General features: G+C 67.3%; 2 protein-coding genes across 2 annotated transcripts; both read right to left on the bottom strand.

Annotated features, from left to right (window-relative positions):
- Positions 1–51: 51 nt before the first annotated feature.
- Positions 52–6,505, bottom strand: HDAC10 (histone deacetylase 10). The gene is given in 21 exon segments (XM_070371399.1): positions 52–290; positions 474–633; positions 720–902; positions 1,102–1,180; positions 1,452–1,508; positions 1,636–1,727; positions 2,054–2,138; positions 2,252–2,363; positions 2,366–2,515; positions 2,600–2,667; positions 2,744–2,850; positions 2,987–3,076; positions 3,165–3,224; positions 3,401–3,466; positions 3,637–3,763; positions 3,924–3,992; positions 4,129–4,233; positions 4,316–4,413; positions 4,639–4,735; positions 4,929–5,063; positions 5,140–6,505. Coding segments are annotated over 21 exon segments (2,004 nt in total). The 5' UTR covers positions 5,199–6,505; the 3' UTR covers positions 52–285.
- Positions 6,506–7,755: 1,250 nt separating this feature from the next.
- On the bottom strand, positions 7,756–15,430 carry MAPK12 (mitogen-activated protein kinase 12). Its single transcript, XM_070371406.1, is given in 13 exon segments — positions 7,756–7,981; positions 9,820–9,918; positions 9,921–9,992; positions 10,070–10,148; positions 10,219–10,298; positions 10,451–10,522; positions 10,728–10,842; positions 11,346–11,393; positions 11,605–11,634; positions 11,730–11,841; positions 12,623–12,681; positions 14,922–15,051; positions 15,123–15,430. Coding segments are annotated over 13 exon segments (1,101 nt in total). The 5' UTR covers positions 15,248–15,430; the 3' UTR covers positions 7,756–7,901.
- Positions 15,431–17,042: the final 1,612 nt, after the last annotated feature.

The following is a 17,042-nucleotide window of genomic DNA, read 5'->3' as shown; positions in this document are numbered from 1 at the left end:
GAGTCCACTACACGGGGCTCAATAAAGAGGCGGAGTCAGACTTTGGCTTAACCTACTTTTACTGACGGCTGGGAGGAGGGAGCTGGGGAGGGCCCGTCCGTATAGAGGCTGGCGCCGGAGCAGGGTCCTGAGCCCCTGAGCCCGTGTCCTGGGCAGGCCCACAGCCTGGCCCTCAGGTCAGAGGCCTCGTGCAGAGACGTGCTCGCGCACGGTTAACAACAGGCTCCCGGGGGACTGATGCGTAGTGTCTCTTCCACGGTGTAGATACTCCCACCCTGGCCGACTTCAAGCTGCCAGGTCACAGCACTCAATGAGGCGCTGAGAAGCGGGGCACAACTGCTTGACAGGGCCCTGAGCTGGTTCTGGGCAGCTCCCCGCTCCCCGGGACGTGAGCCCCTCTCCCCGCAGAGCCCGAAGGCAGCTGTCGCCCAGGGCCCCACGCATTCAGCCTGAGCCTGGCCCCGCAGCCTCACCAGCCACCTGCAGCATCTTCCACCTTGGCTCCAGTCGCCCTCTCAGGTACATCAGGGCTTGCGTGTCCTCTGGGGCGGCCATGGAGAAGGGGCCCAGGCTTGGGGGTGCCTCCCCATTCAGCACCCTAGCCAGGACTGTTGCAAGCTGGGGTGTGGATTCCTGGGCCAGCAGCAGAGGTGGAAGCCGTGAGTCACTGGTTTCTCCCCACCTCCCGTCCCACAGCAGGTCCACCCCACCCAACTCACCTCATCCACAAGGGCGAAGACTCGGCCGCCTGCCGGGCCCCGAAGCAGTGCAGCCAGGAGTGCAGCCTGGGGGTCCCGCAAGCCATGGGCCGGCCCCAGCGCCACCAGCACCAGGTCAGGCTGGAAGCTGTAGGCCAGGGGCAGCACCAGGGCCAGGGCACAGCTCAGGAACCCACCAGTTGTCTATGGGAGTGACAGCGGCATGGCCCAGCCCATCATCCAGGGAACTCTGGCCAGCTCAGGTCACCCTACCTCCCAATCTTGGGTGGGCAGACACCCACACCCACAGTCCCGCCAGGAAGGGCAGGTAAAGGCCCGGAGTCTGGCCCTCATGCCAGTGCTAGTGAGCAGCAGCCGCCCTGCCCTGTGAGCCCCCACTCACCACCGGCAGTGGCACAGAGACGTGGAACATGGATGGGGCAGCTGCCTCCTCACCGCCAATGTTCAGCCATAGATTTCTCCTTCAAGGGGGAGCAAGCATATGGATACACGTGCTTGTGCGTGAGATGCCGCCCACCCTCCAGAGCCCAGACAGATGAGGGACAGCTCAGGGGCAGAGATGCTAGGACTGCTGACCCTCCATGCTGGAGAGCCTCCTGGCATTGCTCCCAGGGGGCCCTTCTGGAGTTCCAGCTGCAGAAGGCCCCGCCCACCTGTCACCCAGGAATCCAGGCTGATGTGCTCACCCACCCACTTGTGAAACTGGAGGTACACATGACCCGAGAGTCATACCTGTCATCGGTGAGACCTGGGGGCCGATCCAGCTGTCCCACAGCCACACAGAGCAGCCTGGAGGAAGAGTCGGCTCCTGAATGAGCTGCACACACGCCACCTGGAGCCCATTCCCAGAGCCCTTCCCACGCGGCCAGCCCACGAGCCCTGCCTTGGAGCCTTAGACCAGCCAGGAGAGGCTTACCTCTGGGCTCCATGGGACAGGCCATACCGAACAGCCACGTCCAGGGTGGCAGCTGCAGCAGGGACTGGGGTGGCTGCCATGCCACTGCTCACCTGTGGGGTGGGTAACAGGTGTAAAAGGCAACTCCCAAGCAGGGTAAACATACCCATCTGTCCCTTCTTTGCCCCTGGCTACGGGGTATCATCTGTCCAATCAGGTCAAATTGCTTCAACTGCTTCACTCCTGAAAATAAGATGCTTAAAACTACAAGTCATTCTCTTCACTTCTCTGCCAAGAGAATTTTCTTGAGGGAACTGAGGGGTGCTCCTGAACTCTGTCCCTGGGGGCTGTTCTGCGAAGGATCCTGGGCACAAAGCAACACTCACGCCGACATGGTTCTGCACCACCCAGCCCTGCCCTGACTCCCAGTTGCCCCCACCTGCCCATCCAGGATCCTGTCCAAGAGGTATAGGACCTTCCCGAGTGCAGTGAGGGCCCCGTCCTGGGCCAGGGCCTCATGTGACCTGTGGTGGACAAACCAGGGGGACGCAAGGAGATGGCGTGACACGCAGACCATAGCTGAATCTCACACATGCAGACGTGGCCTGGTCCCGCCCCCCAGGCCCGCCCTGCCCACCTGGCCCAGGCCTGTGTCTCCTCCTGCGGCAGTGACCCCTCCTCACAGAGGACACCCGGGGGCAGGGCCAGGCCTGTGTCTGGCGCAATCAGGGCAACAGCCACGCGGACAGGGGTGTGGGGTGTAGGCGCAGCTGGTCCAGGAGTGAACTCAGAGCAGCAGCAGCCTGGGTCACCACTGCCTTGAACTGGGGCTCCCCCAGCGGCAGCGGCGAGGGCCTCCCCTCTGGGCAGGGAGTGCCGGGGCTCAGTACAGGGGCGGCACCTAGGGGTACAGGGTGGTTCAGAGTCACAGTCACTGACGGGAGCCTGAGGCACCATCCCACCTGCCAACCCAAGTCAGGCTGACCTTGCTGCTGGAGGCTCACCCAGTGAGGGGCCTGGGCTGCCCGCACACACTGGAGGGATTCCAGGGCACTGCGAGGAGAAGCAGGATCATGAGGCCCAGCCTCCCGCCCCGGCCCTTCCCACCCTCCCTCCTCCCGGCCCGCACCTGCCATGGGGCTCCATGGGCCCTGACAAGGGCAGGGCAGGGTCGCCTAGCAGCGCTCGCACCATCATGCACACAGACTGGGAGAGGGACTCCAGGTGGTAGCCACCCTGGGAGGAGAAGGAAGCCGAGACACGACAGGGCACGGGGGTCAGGGCCCCAGGCAGGAGCCCCACCCCGCATGGCAGCAACCTCCCACGGCACCCCGGCCTCCAGCCTAGGCGCCCTCCCCCTCGCCGCGGTCACCTCCAGCACGGCGCAGACCCGGCCGCCAGCCAGCACCTGCAGCAGATGCGTGAGGTGGGCGAAGCACTCCGGTGTGGCCAGCATCTGCCCCTGTAGCCAGAGCCGGGCGTGAGGAGGGCCTGGCCCGCGGCCGCAGAAGCCCCCAGGCCCTCACTTGGCAGCCAGGCCAGGCCCTCACCTCGGGATCACCGATGGCTGAGTCGAATCCTGCGGAGACTAGGACCAGCTCAGGGTCGAACTGCAGGCAAGGCCCGGTGGGAAGGGGCAGAAAAGAAGCTGGAGCAGAGGCAGAGGAGAGGCCCCTCCAGAGAGACCCTCCTAACCCCCAAGAGTCCTGTTCCACTGTGGTGGGGAGAGGGGAGCTCTGGGTACCGAATTCCCCTCCCCTCCTGCCTCCACCCCACTGAGAGTCACCTCAAAGGCCAGGGGCAGCAGCACATGCAGGAAGGCAGCCACGTAGTCAGCATTTCCCATCCCGACCTGCAGCCAAGGAACGTCAGAGCAGCCCTGCCAGGGACGACTACAGGGTCTTCAGCCCCAGGCCCAGCTTCTGGGGATGGTTCTGGCCAGACGCCCTGGGCTACACACGGGTTAGGGGAACATAGGCTGGGTAATGCCTGGGGGGCGGTTCGGGGCGGGGGGGCCAGTACCTGGTTCCAAGGCAGGTTGACAGTGAAGCCGAGGCCCCTTCCCCGCCCGACAGCGTCAGCGTCTGACTCCCGCAGACACGGCCAGAAGTGCCCGTGCTCATAGCGGTGCCAGGAGAAGTAAAGGACGCTGCAACAGCCAGCCAGGGTCAGAGGTCAGGCCCCCTCAGCCTCAGGGCTCCTGGCAGAACCCTGACCCCCGCCCCCTAGCCGCCGAGCACACAATTGTGTCTCCCCTCTCAGGCTGTGCTCATCCTGAAAAGTGGGGTAGCAGGGAGCCCCCCACTTACCTGGGGTCATCCTCGAAGATATACTGGATGCCCTGACCATGATGGACATCCCAGTCAACGATGAGGATCCTGGGACAGACAGTTCTGGGGTCACTGAGGGGCCGGGCCTCCCACTCCTGGCCAGGAGGCAGGCCCAGGATGGGAGGGGCCCCTCCGTCTGCGCCGCCTGGTCTGGGCCCTACGCTGCGGCCCGACTGGCACAAACCTGCGCAACCCGTGTTTCTGCTGGGCGTGTTTGGCTGCTACGGCTACGTTGTTGAACAAGCAGAATCCGTTGGCAGTAGCCCTCTGGCTGTGGTGCCCAGGAGGCCTGGGGGTGAGCATGGGGTGGGTCAGGGTCTTCGTGCCTTCACAGGGCCCCCCGCGGGTCGGGGGTGGGGGGCAGCGCTCACCTCACCAGGGCGAGCCCGTTGCGCACAGCTCCCGTCAGCACCGCGTCCACCAGCTGCAGCGCGGCCCCCACAGCCAGCCGGGCACAGTGGAAGGTACTCTGCGGGGGCGAGGGTCCAGGTCAGCCCCCAGCCCCCCACCCCTCCCAGGCTCTACCAAGGCCGGTGCCAGGTTACAGGGCACCAAGCAGTGAGCAGAACTGGCCAGGCCAGTCCCGGGTACCTGCAGTGGCAGCCAACAGGGCACGGCACACGGGAGCATGGGCTATGAACAGGCACAAGTACCAGATGTGTGACTGGGTGGGTGGGTTAGCCAGGGCACGCACCGGATGGAGGTAGACGGCATCATACTCCTTGGACAGGGCCTGGAGCTCCCTGGTGCCCAAGGCCTGGGTCCCCCGCAACAGCGCTATGTACTCAGGGCTGCAAAGAGGCAGGCAGGCAAGGCAGGGTCGCCAGGAGGAGCAGGTAGAGGAGAGAGGGAGTGCCCACCTCATTGCTCGCTAGCCTACCCACTCGATAGGGAAACTGAGGCTTGGTGGGAGGCTCTGTGTGCCTGCACCGCAGGTCGAGGCAGGCCCCACCTCCCAGGGCCACGGCCTGCCCCCCACCTGACCTGTGCACCAGGCCCAGCTCCGCCTCTGAGGCCTCGCGGGCTACGAGCTGCAGACACCTTTGCTTCAGACCATGCTGCTGCAGGCGCTCCAGGGCAGTGGTCAGGCGCTCAGGACACTCGATCTCACACTCAGGGCTGAGTGAACAGAGCACTCAGCGTCCAGAGCCTCTGTCTTCACCCCCCTCCTCTCCCTCTGCCAGGCCCCACTTACTCGTCCCAGAGCAGCCGGGTGGCGGTCATGTCCTCGTGGTACACAAGTGCGGTCCCCATGGCCCGCCCGGGGTCACTGTGGGCCACTGAGGGTGGGCAGGACCCAACGCTCCGGCTCACAGGCAGGTCAACGCGCCGCCTGCCCCTCGCGGTAACCCCAGAGAGCAGCAGGGGCGCCACCGGAGCCTGGGCGGGATCTCAGAAAGCCCAGACGGGAAGGAGGCCCCAGCCCCAGCTGGCCACAGAGCCAGGCCGGGGTCGCCCGGGGAGCTCCCGAGCCCTGGCTTCCAGCTTGTCCCAGGCGGGCCTGCCCTGCGCCCGCCTCCGGCTGCCCCAGTCCCCGCCCCGACGCAGCGGGGCGGGCCCAGGACTGAGCCCCTCGGGCTCCGCGCGCCTCCCTTCCCGCCAGCGGCGGCTTCCTCTCCCCGTCCCCCGGCGCCGAGGGCGGGCTCTCGGCCTCGCACCCCTGCGGGAGTCCGAGCGGCCCGGTGCGAAGCGGGACGGCCAGTGTGCCTAAGCTCCGCGGGCTGTCGCGGCGGCGCCACGCGGGTCCACGCCCCCCCGCTCCAGGCCCGCCCAGACCCCGCGCCGCGGCTCAGACACAGCGGTTGTCCATCGCCGCCCCGCTTTGCCCAGGCCCCGCAGCGAGGGCTCAGGGAGAAGGGAAGGAGCGCGAGGCCGAGCGTCCGCGGGAGCGAGGCAATGAGACAGCTTCGCCCCGGGATGGGAGCCGGGACTCAGGCCGGCCGGGGTTGCAGCGCAGCGCTGCCCCCGAGGCGCAAGAAGTGTCTGATTGAAGCTTCGGAAGACCCCCGGCCGAGACTCGGGGCGGGGGGGGGGGTCAGGGCTGTGGCTGAGAAGCCGAACAGGAGCGCCACCGCGTGGGGAAAGCCAGGGAAGGGGGCCAACAGAGGAGGGTCCGGGCGAGGGAGGGATGAGCGTGAAGAAACGCGGCCCGCGACGGAGGCGCGGGCCCAGCCGAGAACAGGAGGGTCAGAGACAGGAGGAAACAGGGAGCCCTAGGCCTTAAACCGAGGGCTTCGGGGGACTGGGCCTGGAGGGCAGACTTTCTAAGCCGGTCTCGGGTCGGGGCGAGATGGCTGGGCCTGCGAGCGCTGGTCTCCGCGGCGGGAGACCTGGAGGCGGGGCGGGGGCCCTGGGCTCTGCGGGTGGGGCCCTGGGCGGGCGTGCTCACTCCAGTCCTCGGTCGTCCCAGCCGTACGGGGATGACCCCCACGGCGGGGCAGCTGTAGAGAGAGGCCCTGGCACTGCCCCGCCGCCCGCGGCCCGCAGCCTCGCTCGAAATAACCCGGTCCCGGCCGGGGGCCTGCCCGCGTGGGCCCCTGGCCACAGCGGGGCTGCGGGAGGCGTGCCCGCCCCGGAGCCAATCAGAGCAGCCCGGAAGCGGCGCACGTGATCGCGAGGCGTGGCCCGCGGCCGCCCGCCCCGCCGAGACGCCTGAACTTCTGCGTCACGGGCGCGGGCCTGCCTAGGTTGAGACGGGCGGTATGCACTGTGCAACTTGTCTTGACCGTATATTCGGCTGAAGCAGCTGTGCGCGAGGCCGGGAGAAGGAAGACGGGCTAATCCCGCCTTGTGCGCTCCTGCTGAGGGAAACAGTCCAGAGGAGCCCCAGGGTGGCGCCTGGCCCATCGGCAAGTCCTCTGCAACGGCCAGCAGAGGGCTCCGCGGGCTCGCCAGCGCCGGCTGGGTATGGCCGGGCCTGCGACAGGAAGAGGAACACGGAAACCTACCTGTTCTGCTGTTTCCCTGTTCAGAAACGCTGTTCTGCTACAGCACAGCGTCTCAGAGGCCCCTGAGAAGCCGCGAGCGTCTTGCGTGACCCTGCCACCCCAAGAACCTGGCCTTAGAGAGTGCGGGGACCCCAGAGTTGACACCGGAGTTGGACCTTGACCCCCTCACCCCTTGCCCTGCATCTGGCTCCAGGGTCTAAGCTTAGAGGAAGGAAACGGCAACCCACTCCGGTATTTTTGCCTGGAGAATGCCATGGACAGAGGAGCCTGGCGGGCTACAGTCCATGGGGTCGCAAGGAGTCGGACAAGACTGAGCAACCGACTACACAACAGGACCAAAGGGCGGGGCCAAGCCCTGACTTGGGGGCTCCAGGCTTGAGGCTCACTGACACAGGTTGGGGGGCTCAGCTTTGTGACCTGGGAGGGAAGGGTTGCCCAGGCCCAGTGGCTCAGGGTGGGGAGAAACTCCCAGACCAGCCTCATTACTCCAAACAAAAGCCTAAAGGTGGAGCTCCAGCCCAGGAATGAGGACGTGAAGCAGAGGGAGACCTACAAAAGGGTTTATTTCCTCCAGCCGAGGGGCCACACCACGTGGCCAGTGTGCATTCCAGGCTGGGGGTGAAGAAGCGTCCACACGAACGCCCCCAGGAGACGCATCCCTGAGTCGGCATCCTGTCCTTCCTCCTCAGCACAGTTCAGAGAAGGCAGGGTCAGAGGCCAGGACTTGACCCCAAGCCCGGTCCCACCCCACTGGCTCTGAAGCTTCTTGTGCATCCTGGGGGTGGGGGCCGCTGCTGGCAGGGTCAGAGGCCAGCCCCAGGTCAGGCGGGCATCCTGTCCAGAAAGTCCAGATGCTCCTCTGTGGTTAGGCTGAGATGGGGTCTGCGAGCAGAGGAACAGGCTTCCAAGAGAGGTTCCATGGAGCACGGGGACTCCAGCCTCAGCCAAGGTCACAGTGGCAGATGGGATCTCCCGTCCAGGTGGAGCCCCAGCCAGGGCCCAGGAGTCTTCACAAGGCTGTCTCCTTGGAGACCTTGGCCCCCAGCTGCCGGGGAGGCTTGAAGCTGAGCACCTCTTTATATGTGACACCTGGGGCCAGAAGGACAGAATCACGGGAGGAGGAGCCCACCACCCATCAGACAGGTCCACCTTGCACACCAAGGATCGACGCCAGCGACCAAGGCCAAGTGCTTGCCCGGACCAGTGATAACTCCTGAGATTCCACTCGGGATGGGGGTGGGGAAAACTCCTGGGCCCAGAGCACAGGTCACTGACCGAGGGGCTCACCGCCCCCCTAAATGGCAGTCAGAGATCTGACTCTGACTGCCAGGGCTTAGGCACCAAGGGAGCTCCTTTGTCCCACATGTTCGAGTCCACCCGTGTCCATCCACAGGGACTGTCCACCCTGATCGTACTCCTGTGGCCAGCCCACACCCACGGCCCCTAGAGTGGCTTTGGCCCCACAGCCTGCCTCAGTGAACAGAGGATGTTGCAGGAACATAAACCAGTGTGTTCACTTGAGTGGAGCTACGCAGAGTCCCACCAGGGCGTTCCAGCTTCTGCATCCGGAACGTCTATGAAGCCTCAAACAAACGTGGAATCCCCACTGACCGCCTGCATCTCGGGCTCCCGCACCAGTCCCCAAGCTCCCCGCACCATGCCCAGAGCGCGCAGTCCCAAGGGAGGGGGTGCTGCTCCCCCCGCGTGCCCAGACTTGCCGGGCCGGGAGAGCGCCTGTCTCGGGGACCACTGGGGCTCCCGGGGCCCCATTCAGAGGACCGTGCCTCGACAGTGAGTGGTCTGTGTGCTTTGCCCAGTGAGCTGCATGGTTGTGTTACCCGCAGGCCTGGGGTGCCTCCCAGGCCGTCCGCCTGACGCTCATGCAGGGAGGGGCCGGGCCACACTGGGGAGGTCCGTGTGGAAAAGCCCCTGCTGGAAGAATGGCCTTTCCCAGGAAGACAGGAAGTGATGAGCTTGCTTAACCGCAAACATGGTCTATAGTAAAAGCAAAAGCTCTTACTACAGTTTGGGCCACAGACAGGATCCTGTGGCCCGCGGGTTTTGGTTTTCTGGTCTTTTTTTAGCAACAGAAAACTTATAAGCACAAAACAGCACAGACAAGGGTGGAGCCCCCACTGGTGGAACTGAGGACCCAGTGACCCTAAGGAGCTCGGTGTGAGCAGCACAGCCGTCCAGCTCTGCCCGCTCCTCCACGTCCAGGACCACAGCGCTGGCCTGAGGCTTGGCCGGGACGGGTTCTCGGACAGGAGCCAGCAGGCCCGCAGCTCCAGCGGCCCTACTCCTGTGTCCCCTCTCCGTCTGGGGGGCCCGAAGCCGCAGAGAGACCATGTGCTGGTTGAGGCCCGATCCAGCGTGGGGCGTAAGGGACCCGGCGGAGGCGGGGCCCAGGGGCCAGGCAGGCGTCCTGGAGCCCAGCCTCAGGCTGAGCAGGGGTAGGCAGCCCTCAGAGACCAGCAGGGCCCTCGGTCTGAGGGGACAGTCGGCGCAAAGCCTGGAGCACAGAGCGCAGGTGGGGGTGCTCAGTGAGCTGGAGGGGACGGGCCGGGGTGCTGAAGAAGGGGGAGGGCAGACGGGCTGCCTGGCATGGACCTGACCGTCCCAGCAGGACAAGGGTGCTGTGTGGCTGTATGGTAGGAGGGGGTCCTCAAAGGGGCAAAAACGCCAGGAGATCCAAGACGTACGAACAGAGGCCTGGGAAGGGCTTCCGAGGAGCTCCGGGTCAGCCCGGGCCCTGGCCTAGACATGGATGGGCACGCTGGCCACTCAAAGCGCCAGGAGAGACCCAGTACCTGGATCTGCCCTCTGACCTCCTGCTGCGTTCCCCGCTGAACCTGCATCCCAGGGATGGGGGGGCCCGGGACCCTGAGCCCGGCCACCCACACAGCTGACCCGGGGCCCCCACTCACGCTTCCACTCGTCCAGCGTGCGGTCCATGTCGTCAAAGGACTCATCGTACTTCTCGGCCTGGGGATCGTCCTCCGTGTCGTGCAGCGACTCAAAGTAGGGTGGGCCAGCGCCTCGGCCGCCGTCACCCGCCGCTCCGCATCCAGCACCAGCATTTTCTCCAGGAGGCTCACGGCTGCGGGGAGGGCAGGTCAGGCCAGCCAAGGGCAGCGTCCCAGGCCCAGGACCCACGCCCACCCCAGTGCCACCTACCCAGGGGGCTCGCGTTGGTCAGGACGGAGGCAAAATCCTTCTTCTCCAGCTCAGGGAGGCCCTTCATGTAGTTCTTGGCCTGCGCGGGAGCAGAGCGTGAGGGGCTAGTCCCAGGCCCGTCCCCAGCCCCTACCCGGCTCCCGGCTGACCTCATCACTTTGCAGCCTCTGCACAAACTCCGCGGGAGGCGTCCCCGTCACCTTCATGATCTCCTTCAGCTGGTCCAGGTCTTGGCCAAGGTCAGGAACACAGAGTGGGCCAGAGACGGGGCTCGCCCACCCACCTGGTCCAGGCAGGTGTCCCCCCAGGTGCAGGGTAAGCCCCCCCAAACCCAGCCCCAGGTTCAGGGTAGGCCCCAGTCCGGCCCTCGGTGTAGGATACGGTCGTTGCCTTTGAAGAGTGTCTTCCCCGTGATCATCTCGGCCATGATGCAGCCCACGGACCAGATGTCCACTGAGACAGAAGCCCCTGCGTCAGGGCTCCGCGGGCTGGGGAGGGGGGCACACACAGACAGGGGAGGGGGCGGTGGAGGGGTCGTGGGCACCGGACCCATCTGGCCTGCCGCCCCCCACCCAGTGCCCCACCCAGCTCCAAGCCTCCCCACGGAGCAGCCGCCACAGACCCCCGGAGAGCAGGGAGCGGGTGGGCAGCTCCTCACCCGTCTGCGTGTAGTGCATCCAGTTCAAGATGACCTCGGGCGCGCGGTACCACCGGGTCACCACGTAGCCGGTCATCTCGCTGTCTGCCTGCCGGGCCAGGCCAAAGTCCAGGATCTACAGCCAGAGTCAGAGGGGGTGGGGGGCAAAGCGGTCCCTGGGGAGTGGGCGGGCCGACTGTGGTCCAGAAGATCCCAAGGGGCCCGGGCACACCGGAGCCTCGGGCCAACCCTCTGGGGCTGAGGTCTCGGCCACGTGCCCCTAACCCTGCCCGCAGGGCCCCCCGTCACAGCCAGGGCCCCCAGCCCAATGGGCCGCACCTGCCCCCAACCCTCAGAAACAGGCCCCCGGGGGTCTCCTCCCCTGTGCTCCGCCCCTGCGGACACCCCGGCCAGTGCCTCTGTGCAGACCCCCTCCGCCCCGCTTCTCCTCAAGCGGGTATGGGCACGTGCCCCAGGCCACCCCACTGAGTGCCGCCCTAGGACCCCAGCCATGACCCAGAAGGCTGGGGTCTGGTCTGTCCGCGTGGGCCTGGGCCAGCCCACCTCCGGGCCTGAAAGCAGGGGCCCAGCAGGCGGATGGGCGGGTGCGGGGGGCCCCAAGCGCCCGGCCCCACACACCTTCAGCTCACAGTCCTCGTTCACAGCCAGGTTGCTAGGCTTCAGGTCCTGGGGACAGAGGCAGGTGTCAGCGCAGTGCCATCCAGCAGAGCCAAGGCCCAAGCAGCGCCTGAACGTGGGGGCACGGCTGGCCTCCCCGCAGCCCTTCCAGGAAGGGTGGAGTACCCGCCCCAGGCTGTGTGCAGACGGGGTACCCCCTCAGGGGTGGGACCGGCGGCTCCACAGCCAGGAGAGGCGCCCCTCCGGGGCCAGGACTCACCCTGTGGATGACGCCGGCAGCGTGGATGTACTGTGGGGACAGAGAGCGGTCAGCGGCCGTCGGCTCAGGAGCCCGCGCTCCGGCTGGCGCGGGGCCCCTCCCAGCCCAGCGGCCCCGTGTCCCACCTTCAGCCCCTTGAGCGTCTGGTAGACGAGGAACTGCACCCGGTCCTCGCTCAGCTTCTCGTGCTTCATGAGCTTTCCCAGGTCGGTGCCCATGAACGGCATCACCAGGTAGCTGTGGCGCACGACGGGCACAGACGTTCAGGGCCGCACGGGGCCCTGTCACCCTGCAGCACGCAGTCCCCGCCGCCCACGGCGCTGCCCCGGGCCCCACCCTGCGGGCCCCTCGATGCCAGGCAGGTGAGGACTGTGTTTTGGCGTTTCTGAAGGGTGACCAGGGACACTGAGGTTCGAGGAAGGGAGGGGGCACAAAAAAGGAGAGTGGTGCCCCTGGACAGGGGCGAACACAGGGCATCCACGTCGGGGGGCAAGCTGGACAGGATGGGGAGACGGGGTGACACCCCGAGCACCCCACCAGGAAGCCAGGCCAGTCTGTACGCGTCCTTGACCTCCGCGAGGCTGGGCGGCGAGGAGCCCGTCTCCTCGGCCTTGCCTGGCCGGGCCCTGGGCTCCTAGCCGAGGGGAGCGTGAGTCCAGGGGTAGCCACCTGGGCAGTCACGCGGCAGGCACCACAGAACAGTCAGCACTGGGCCCCCTGCGCCCCTCCCCTCCCGCCGGCAAAGGTCAGCAGCTCCAGTTACAGGCACAGCCTCAGGGCCCGCGTCCTGGAGCACGGGACCCGCTGACAGCCCTTGGGGCCAAGACTCACACCTCTGGCACTGGAGGAGGAGGCCCAGGTCCACCCCGCGGCATCAGGGGCATGTGGCAGACCCCTGGCCAGGCTGCGAAGCGAGGCTCGCCTTAAGGGGCCCCCCGCCAACCCCAAACCTGAAGTTGACACCCAGGAGCCACCCAACACCAGCTCCCTACCCGGCCAACCCCGAGCTGGCACTCACAAGTCCATGAAGTCATCCAGCGTCTCATCGGGCGTGAACACGTCCAGCAGCCCAATCACCTGGGGAGGAGGCCAAGTGCCGGGTGGGCGGGGGCTCAGGCACCCAGTGCAGGAGAGCCCCCTGCAGCTGCCCACGGGCCGGGCTCTGCCCACTGGCAGCTCTACCTTGCTCTGGCACACATGCCCACAGACAAAGGCTATTTCTGGATGGAGACCGCAAGCACCCTCTGGGGGAGGGGCAGCCTCAAGTCTGGGGCAGCCCCCAGCCATCCAAGGAGCTCAGCCCTTGGCCTGTCCTCCCCCCGCTTCCTGTCCCTACTGAAGACCCAGGACCAGCGTGGGGGCAGCCAGAGCCTAGCAGGGACCATGCCTCTGCCAGATGGGTCCAGGCAGCAGCACTAGGGCCAAACCCACAGCCCTGCAGGCCTCGCTTGGGGGGTGACACAGGGCACACGGGCAGTGCGACAGCTGGCACCCGGGCCTCCAGGGACCCCACGAAGCCTGCACATCCAAGCTACTGGAGGGACGGGTAGGCGAGCTGGCAGGGGGCAGGCCTGGCAGAGGCCACACGAGTGGTGGCCGAAGCAGGAGACAGAGGGCTCGGAGCACTTGAGGAACAAGGGAGAGAGGCCAGGTGGCCAAGAACCAGGCCAGGGAGCCGCCAAGGAGAAGCCGAGGAAACCGAGCGGGCCCGTGACACCAGGTGAGGGCTGCCCTGATCCTAGGAGCTGCCGCGGGGGGTTAGGCGGGCACGCTGCTGGGTGCGGCCCCGGCCATGGTGCGGGGACAAAGTGGACACAAGGCGGAGGGACACCTCGGTAACCGCCGCAGCCTCCAGGGCCAGACACGGGTGAGGAGGCGGGGACACCCAGAGAGGGGCCAGAGGCAGAAGCGTCAGGAGGTGGTTTCAGCAAGGATCCTGGAGGTTCGGGGGAGGCGTGTCAGACTGATGGAAACTTCCAGGCTTCTGCCTTGCACAGGGAGGCCGGTGCTGGGGGTGAGGGGCTGGGGTAAATGGGCGGAGGTGGGCACAGAACAGGCAGGACTGGGGCACGCCTTAGCCTCTCGGAGACTGTTTCTTCCCAGGAACACGGGGTCATGAAAGGCAGAGCCTCCCAGCTAAGGGTGGCAGCTGCTGTGGGTCAGGAGGTGTGGGGGAAGGCAGAGAGCAGCGGCAGTGGGGAGGCCCGAGCAAGGGCCTGGAGGCCACGGAGCAGGAGCCCAGGGAGAGCGCGGACAGGCCAGGGCGAGTCGGGGAGCACGGATTGGGAGGGAGGGGACCGCAGGAAGGCAGAGGGGTCGGTCCTCATGGGGACGAGTCCTGCACGTGAGCAGGTGTGGCCTGCAGGTAGCAAGCCGGCGCTTGGCGGGTGTCCTCTACGAAGGGGATTCCACCCGGGAATAAGAGGACAGGACCCACCCGAGGCGCTGAGTGCGTGGGCCCTGGAGCTGAGGGGAGTTTCCTGGTGGACATGGGGACCAGAAGGTGCCAGCCCGCCATGACTGGCCAGGGTCTGGGCACCCAGATCACCGTCAGACTGGGCAGGAGTGGCTTGCGGGTGGGGAAGCAGGCAGCTCTCAGGGTCACAGGAGGAGCTGCATGGAGGAAGAAGGGAAGGGCCCTCTTCGGCCGCACTGTGCAGGGAGAGGCTTGGGGCAGCCTCGCGGGGTCTCCTGTGGGCAGGTCTGGAGACAGAAGAGACCCCTCCCTGGTGGTGGCCGGCCCTTCCTCACGCTGTGGGGGTGGGCGTCACAGGAAGGGGCTGCATGCCTGGGGGTGCCCAGCGCCCTCCACACACGGCTCGCTGAACCCCTTCACCGTCAGAGACGCGGGGGCTCTGAGGGAGCTGACAACTCCGATTCTGCCTTCCTCCGCGCAGCCCCAGGGCTGGGACTCAGGAGGCAGAGTGGGGCAAGGAGAGGGGCTGGAGAAGCAGGGAGGGGGCAGCCGGCCAGCGCGGGGAGGGGGGCCTTCCAGGAAAACCCCTCCTCCCCACTGAGGTCCCCGGGGCTCAAGTCAAGGTTTGGAGCGAGTAGGGCAGGAGCCCCGCGGCCTGGGCCATCCGCGAGCAGGCCCCCGGCCGAAGAGCCAGAGGCGGCGGCCGCGGGACTGGCCCAGGCGGAGCGGTCGAGAAACGGGGAAGCAGCCCTCTCGACCCCGCACGCTCAGGGACACGGCCCGACCCACGGCCTCCGCCCCGCCACCCCGAGGAGCAGCCCAGGGGTCTCCGGGGCGGGGTCTGGGGCCGGCGGGGGGTAAGCGGAGCGCGGCGGCCGCGGGTCTGGGCGGCGCGACTCACGTTCTCGTGGCGCATGTGCTTCAGGAGGCGCAGCTCCCGGTAGGCGCGCTTGGCGAACAGCTCGGACTGAAAGGGCCGGTACAGCTTCTTGATGGCCACCTTGGCGCCCGTGCGGCTGTCCACCGCCGAGCTGCGGGACGCACAGCTCAGCGAGGGGCCGGGACACCTCACCCCCGACCGCCCCGCCCGGCCTGCGCTCACCACACGGCGCCGTAGGCGCCCGAGCCCACGGGCTGCAGATCCTGGTACACGACGCGCACCTCCCAGGCCGTCTTGGTCACCTCCTGGCGATAAAAGCCCTTGCGGGCGGACGACGGAGAGCTCATGGCTGGCCGCGCACCGCCCCCGCCGCGGACACCGTGCCTCGAGGGCCGGGGACCCGGAATTCACGGGGGGAACCGGCGCGCACCACGGGCTGCCGCCGCCGCCGCCGGGGAACCCGGCTCCCGGCTGTCCCGTCCGGAGCTCCGACCCCGGCCCCGGCCTGGGCGGCCCGCGGCCCCTCCCCTGCGGGATGACCAACCGGCCCCGGGCCCCGGGCGCACGTGACGCCCCCGCCCCCCCGCGCCGCTGCCCTGCGGCCCCTCCGGAAACCTGAGGCGGCGCCGCACGGGAGGCCGGAGGCGGGGGAGGGGAGCACCGCCGCTCAGGACAGCCCCGGGCCCGGAGCCGACGCGGCTCCCGGACCGGCCTGCCTCCGCGCTCCGCCCTCGGGCTGGACTCCCCGGCCCAAGCGCACGGTGTCTCCGCGGGAAGTCCGTGAGGCTCGCGTCTCCTCCTTCCCGCCGCGCCCCGGGGCGCTGGCTCATCCTGGCCGCCTGAGCTTGTCGGCTTCTACCCCCAGCCCCAAATCACCGTCCAGCAGTCCTGCCAACTTCCTCCCCGCACCAGAGAACTCCCACCCTGAGGCACCTGACCTGAGCACTGTAGCCCCAACTGCCCACCCCAGGATGCCCCTTCACCCTGCGCTGACCCTCCCACCCCCAGCTCCGTTCCCACCTGTCTTGCCTCTATCCCCCTTTCCCTGTTAAGAAGCTGATTCCCTCTCCCAAACTCAGGGTGCCTACCACGCTGGAGCAGAGAGGGTGGTCCTGCAGGCTCCCCACCTGGGGCGGGGAGACTGCCCAGAGATGTGCAAGCCGCCCTGCGGGTCCTGGCCCGTCCAGCCCAGGCCCCAGGTTTACTCTTCAAAACACAGCCAGCGCGGCTCACTCGCCCCAGGAAGGTACATCTGACCCCCAAGGCGAAGGGGCGCCCACTTACCTTTAGATGGGGGGCATTATCATTTCATGCGTCAGAGCCCCCTCCATGCCCTCCCCCAGCCCAGTGACCCAGGCTTGAGACACAGCAGGGTAACAAGATCCCTGGGCCCCCCCCCCCCCGGCCACCTTCCGCGCCCTGCGCCATGGATCAGCAACCCTGCAGCTCGCCGGCCCGAGCAGCTTTACACCTGCTCCATCGTGGCGAGCCGGCGCTCGGGAGCAGCAGGCTGGTCCGCGGCCACAGCCTGGGGTCCCTGGAGCCACAGTCACGTTTGCCTGTGCCCCTCATGCCCTGTGGTACGCCACCTGCTTCCTCCAGGAAGCCCCCAGCTGGCCCCCTGACTGCGGGCATTGAGGTGCGGGGTCCAGGAGGGTTCTGCTGCTCCCGCCCCGCCCCCAGGACTCAGCCCAGCCTGGTCTCCGGGGGTCCTCCGGGACCTGAGGCCAAGCAGCCACACTGACCAGGTCTCTCTGCAGGCCCAGCTCCCAGATGATCCCCACAGCCCTCCCAAGGCCCGGGGCAAAGACACGGAATGTCCCCAGACTAGGGACACCCTGCCTGGTCCCCAGTAGGGCCTGGGCCTTCCCAGCCTGAGCTGCAGGGAGCAGCAGGGGCTGATCGTTCAGTGGGCAGCCCTCCTTCACCTGGAAAGAAAGGAAAGTTTCTCCCTGGCCCAGGGGAAGGCAGGCCTTTGTTCCCCCACCCTGCATGCTCCCTGACCAGAGTGAGGGGCAGGTCTGGGTCTGGACCAGACACTGCCCAGTGAACCTCTGAGGGCAGCGGGTTGATTGTGGGTGGACATCCTGTTCTGTCCACCTCAGATCCCGCTGGCCCTCAGGGACCAGCGGGACATGGCCC

This window comes from Bos mutus, chromosome 5, assembly GCF_027580195.1.
Source record: "Bos mutus isolate GX-2022 chromosome 5, NWIPB_WYAK_1.1, whole genome shotgun sequence".
Classification (NCBI taxonomy): Eukaryota; Metazoa; Chordata; class Mammalia; order Artiodactyla; family Bovidae; genus Bos; species Bos mutus.
Note: the sequence above shows the minus strand (reverse complement) of the source record. Positions and strands in the feature narration are given on the sequence as shown.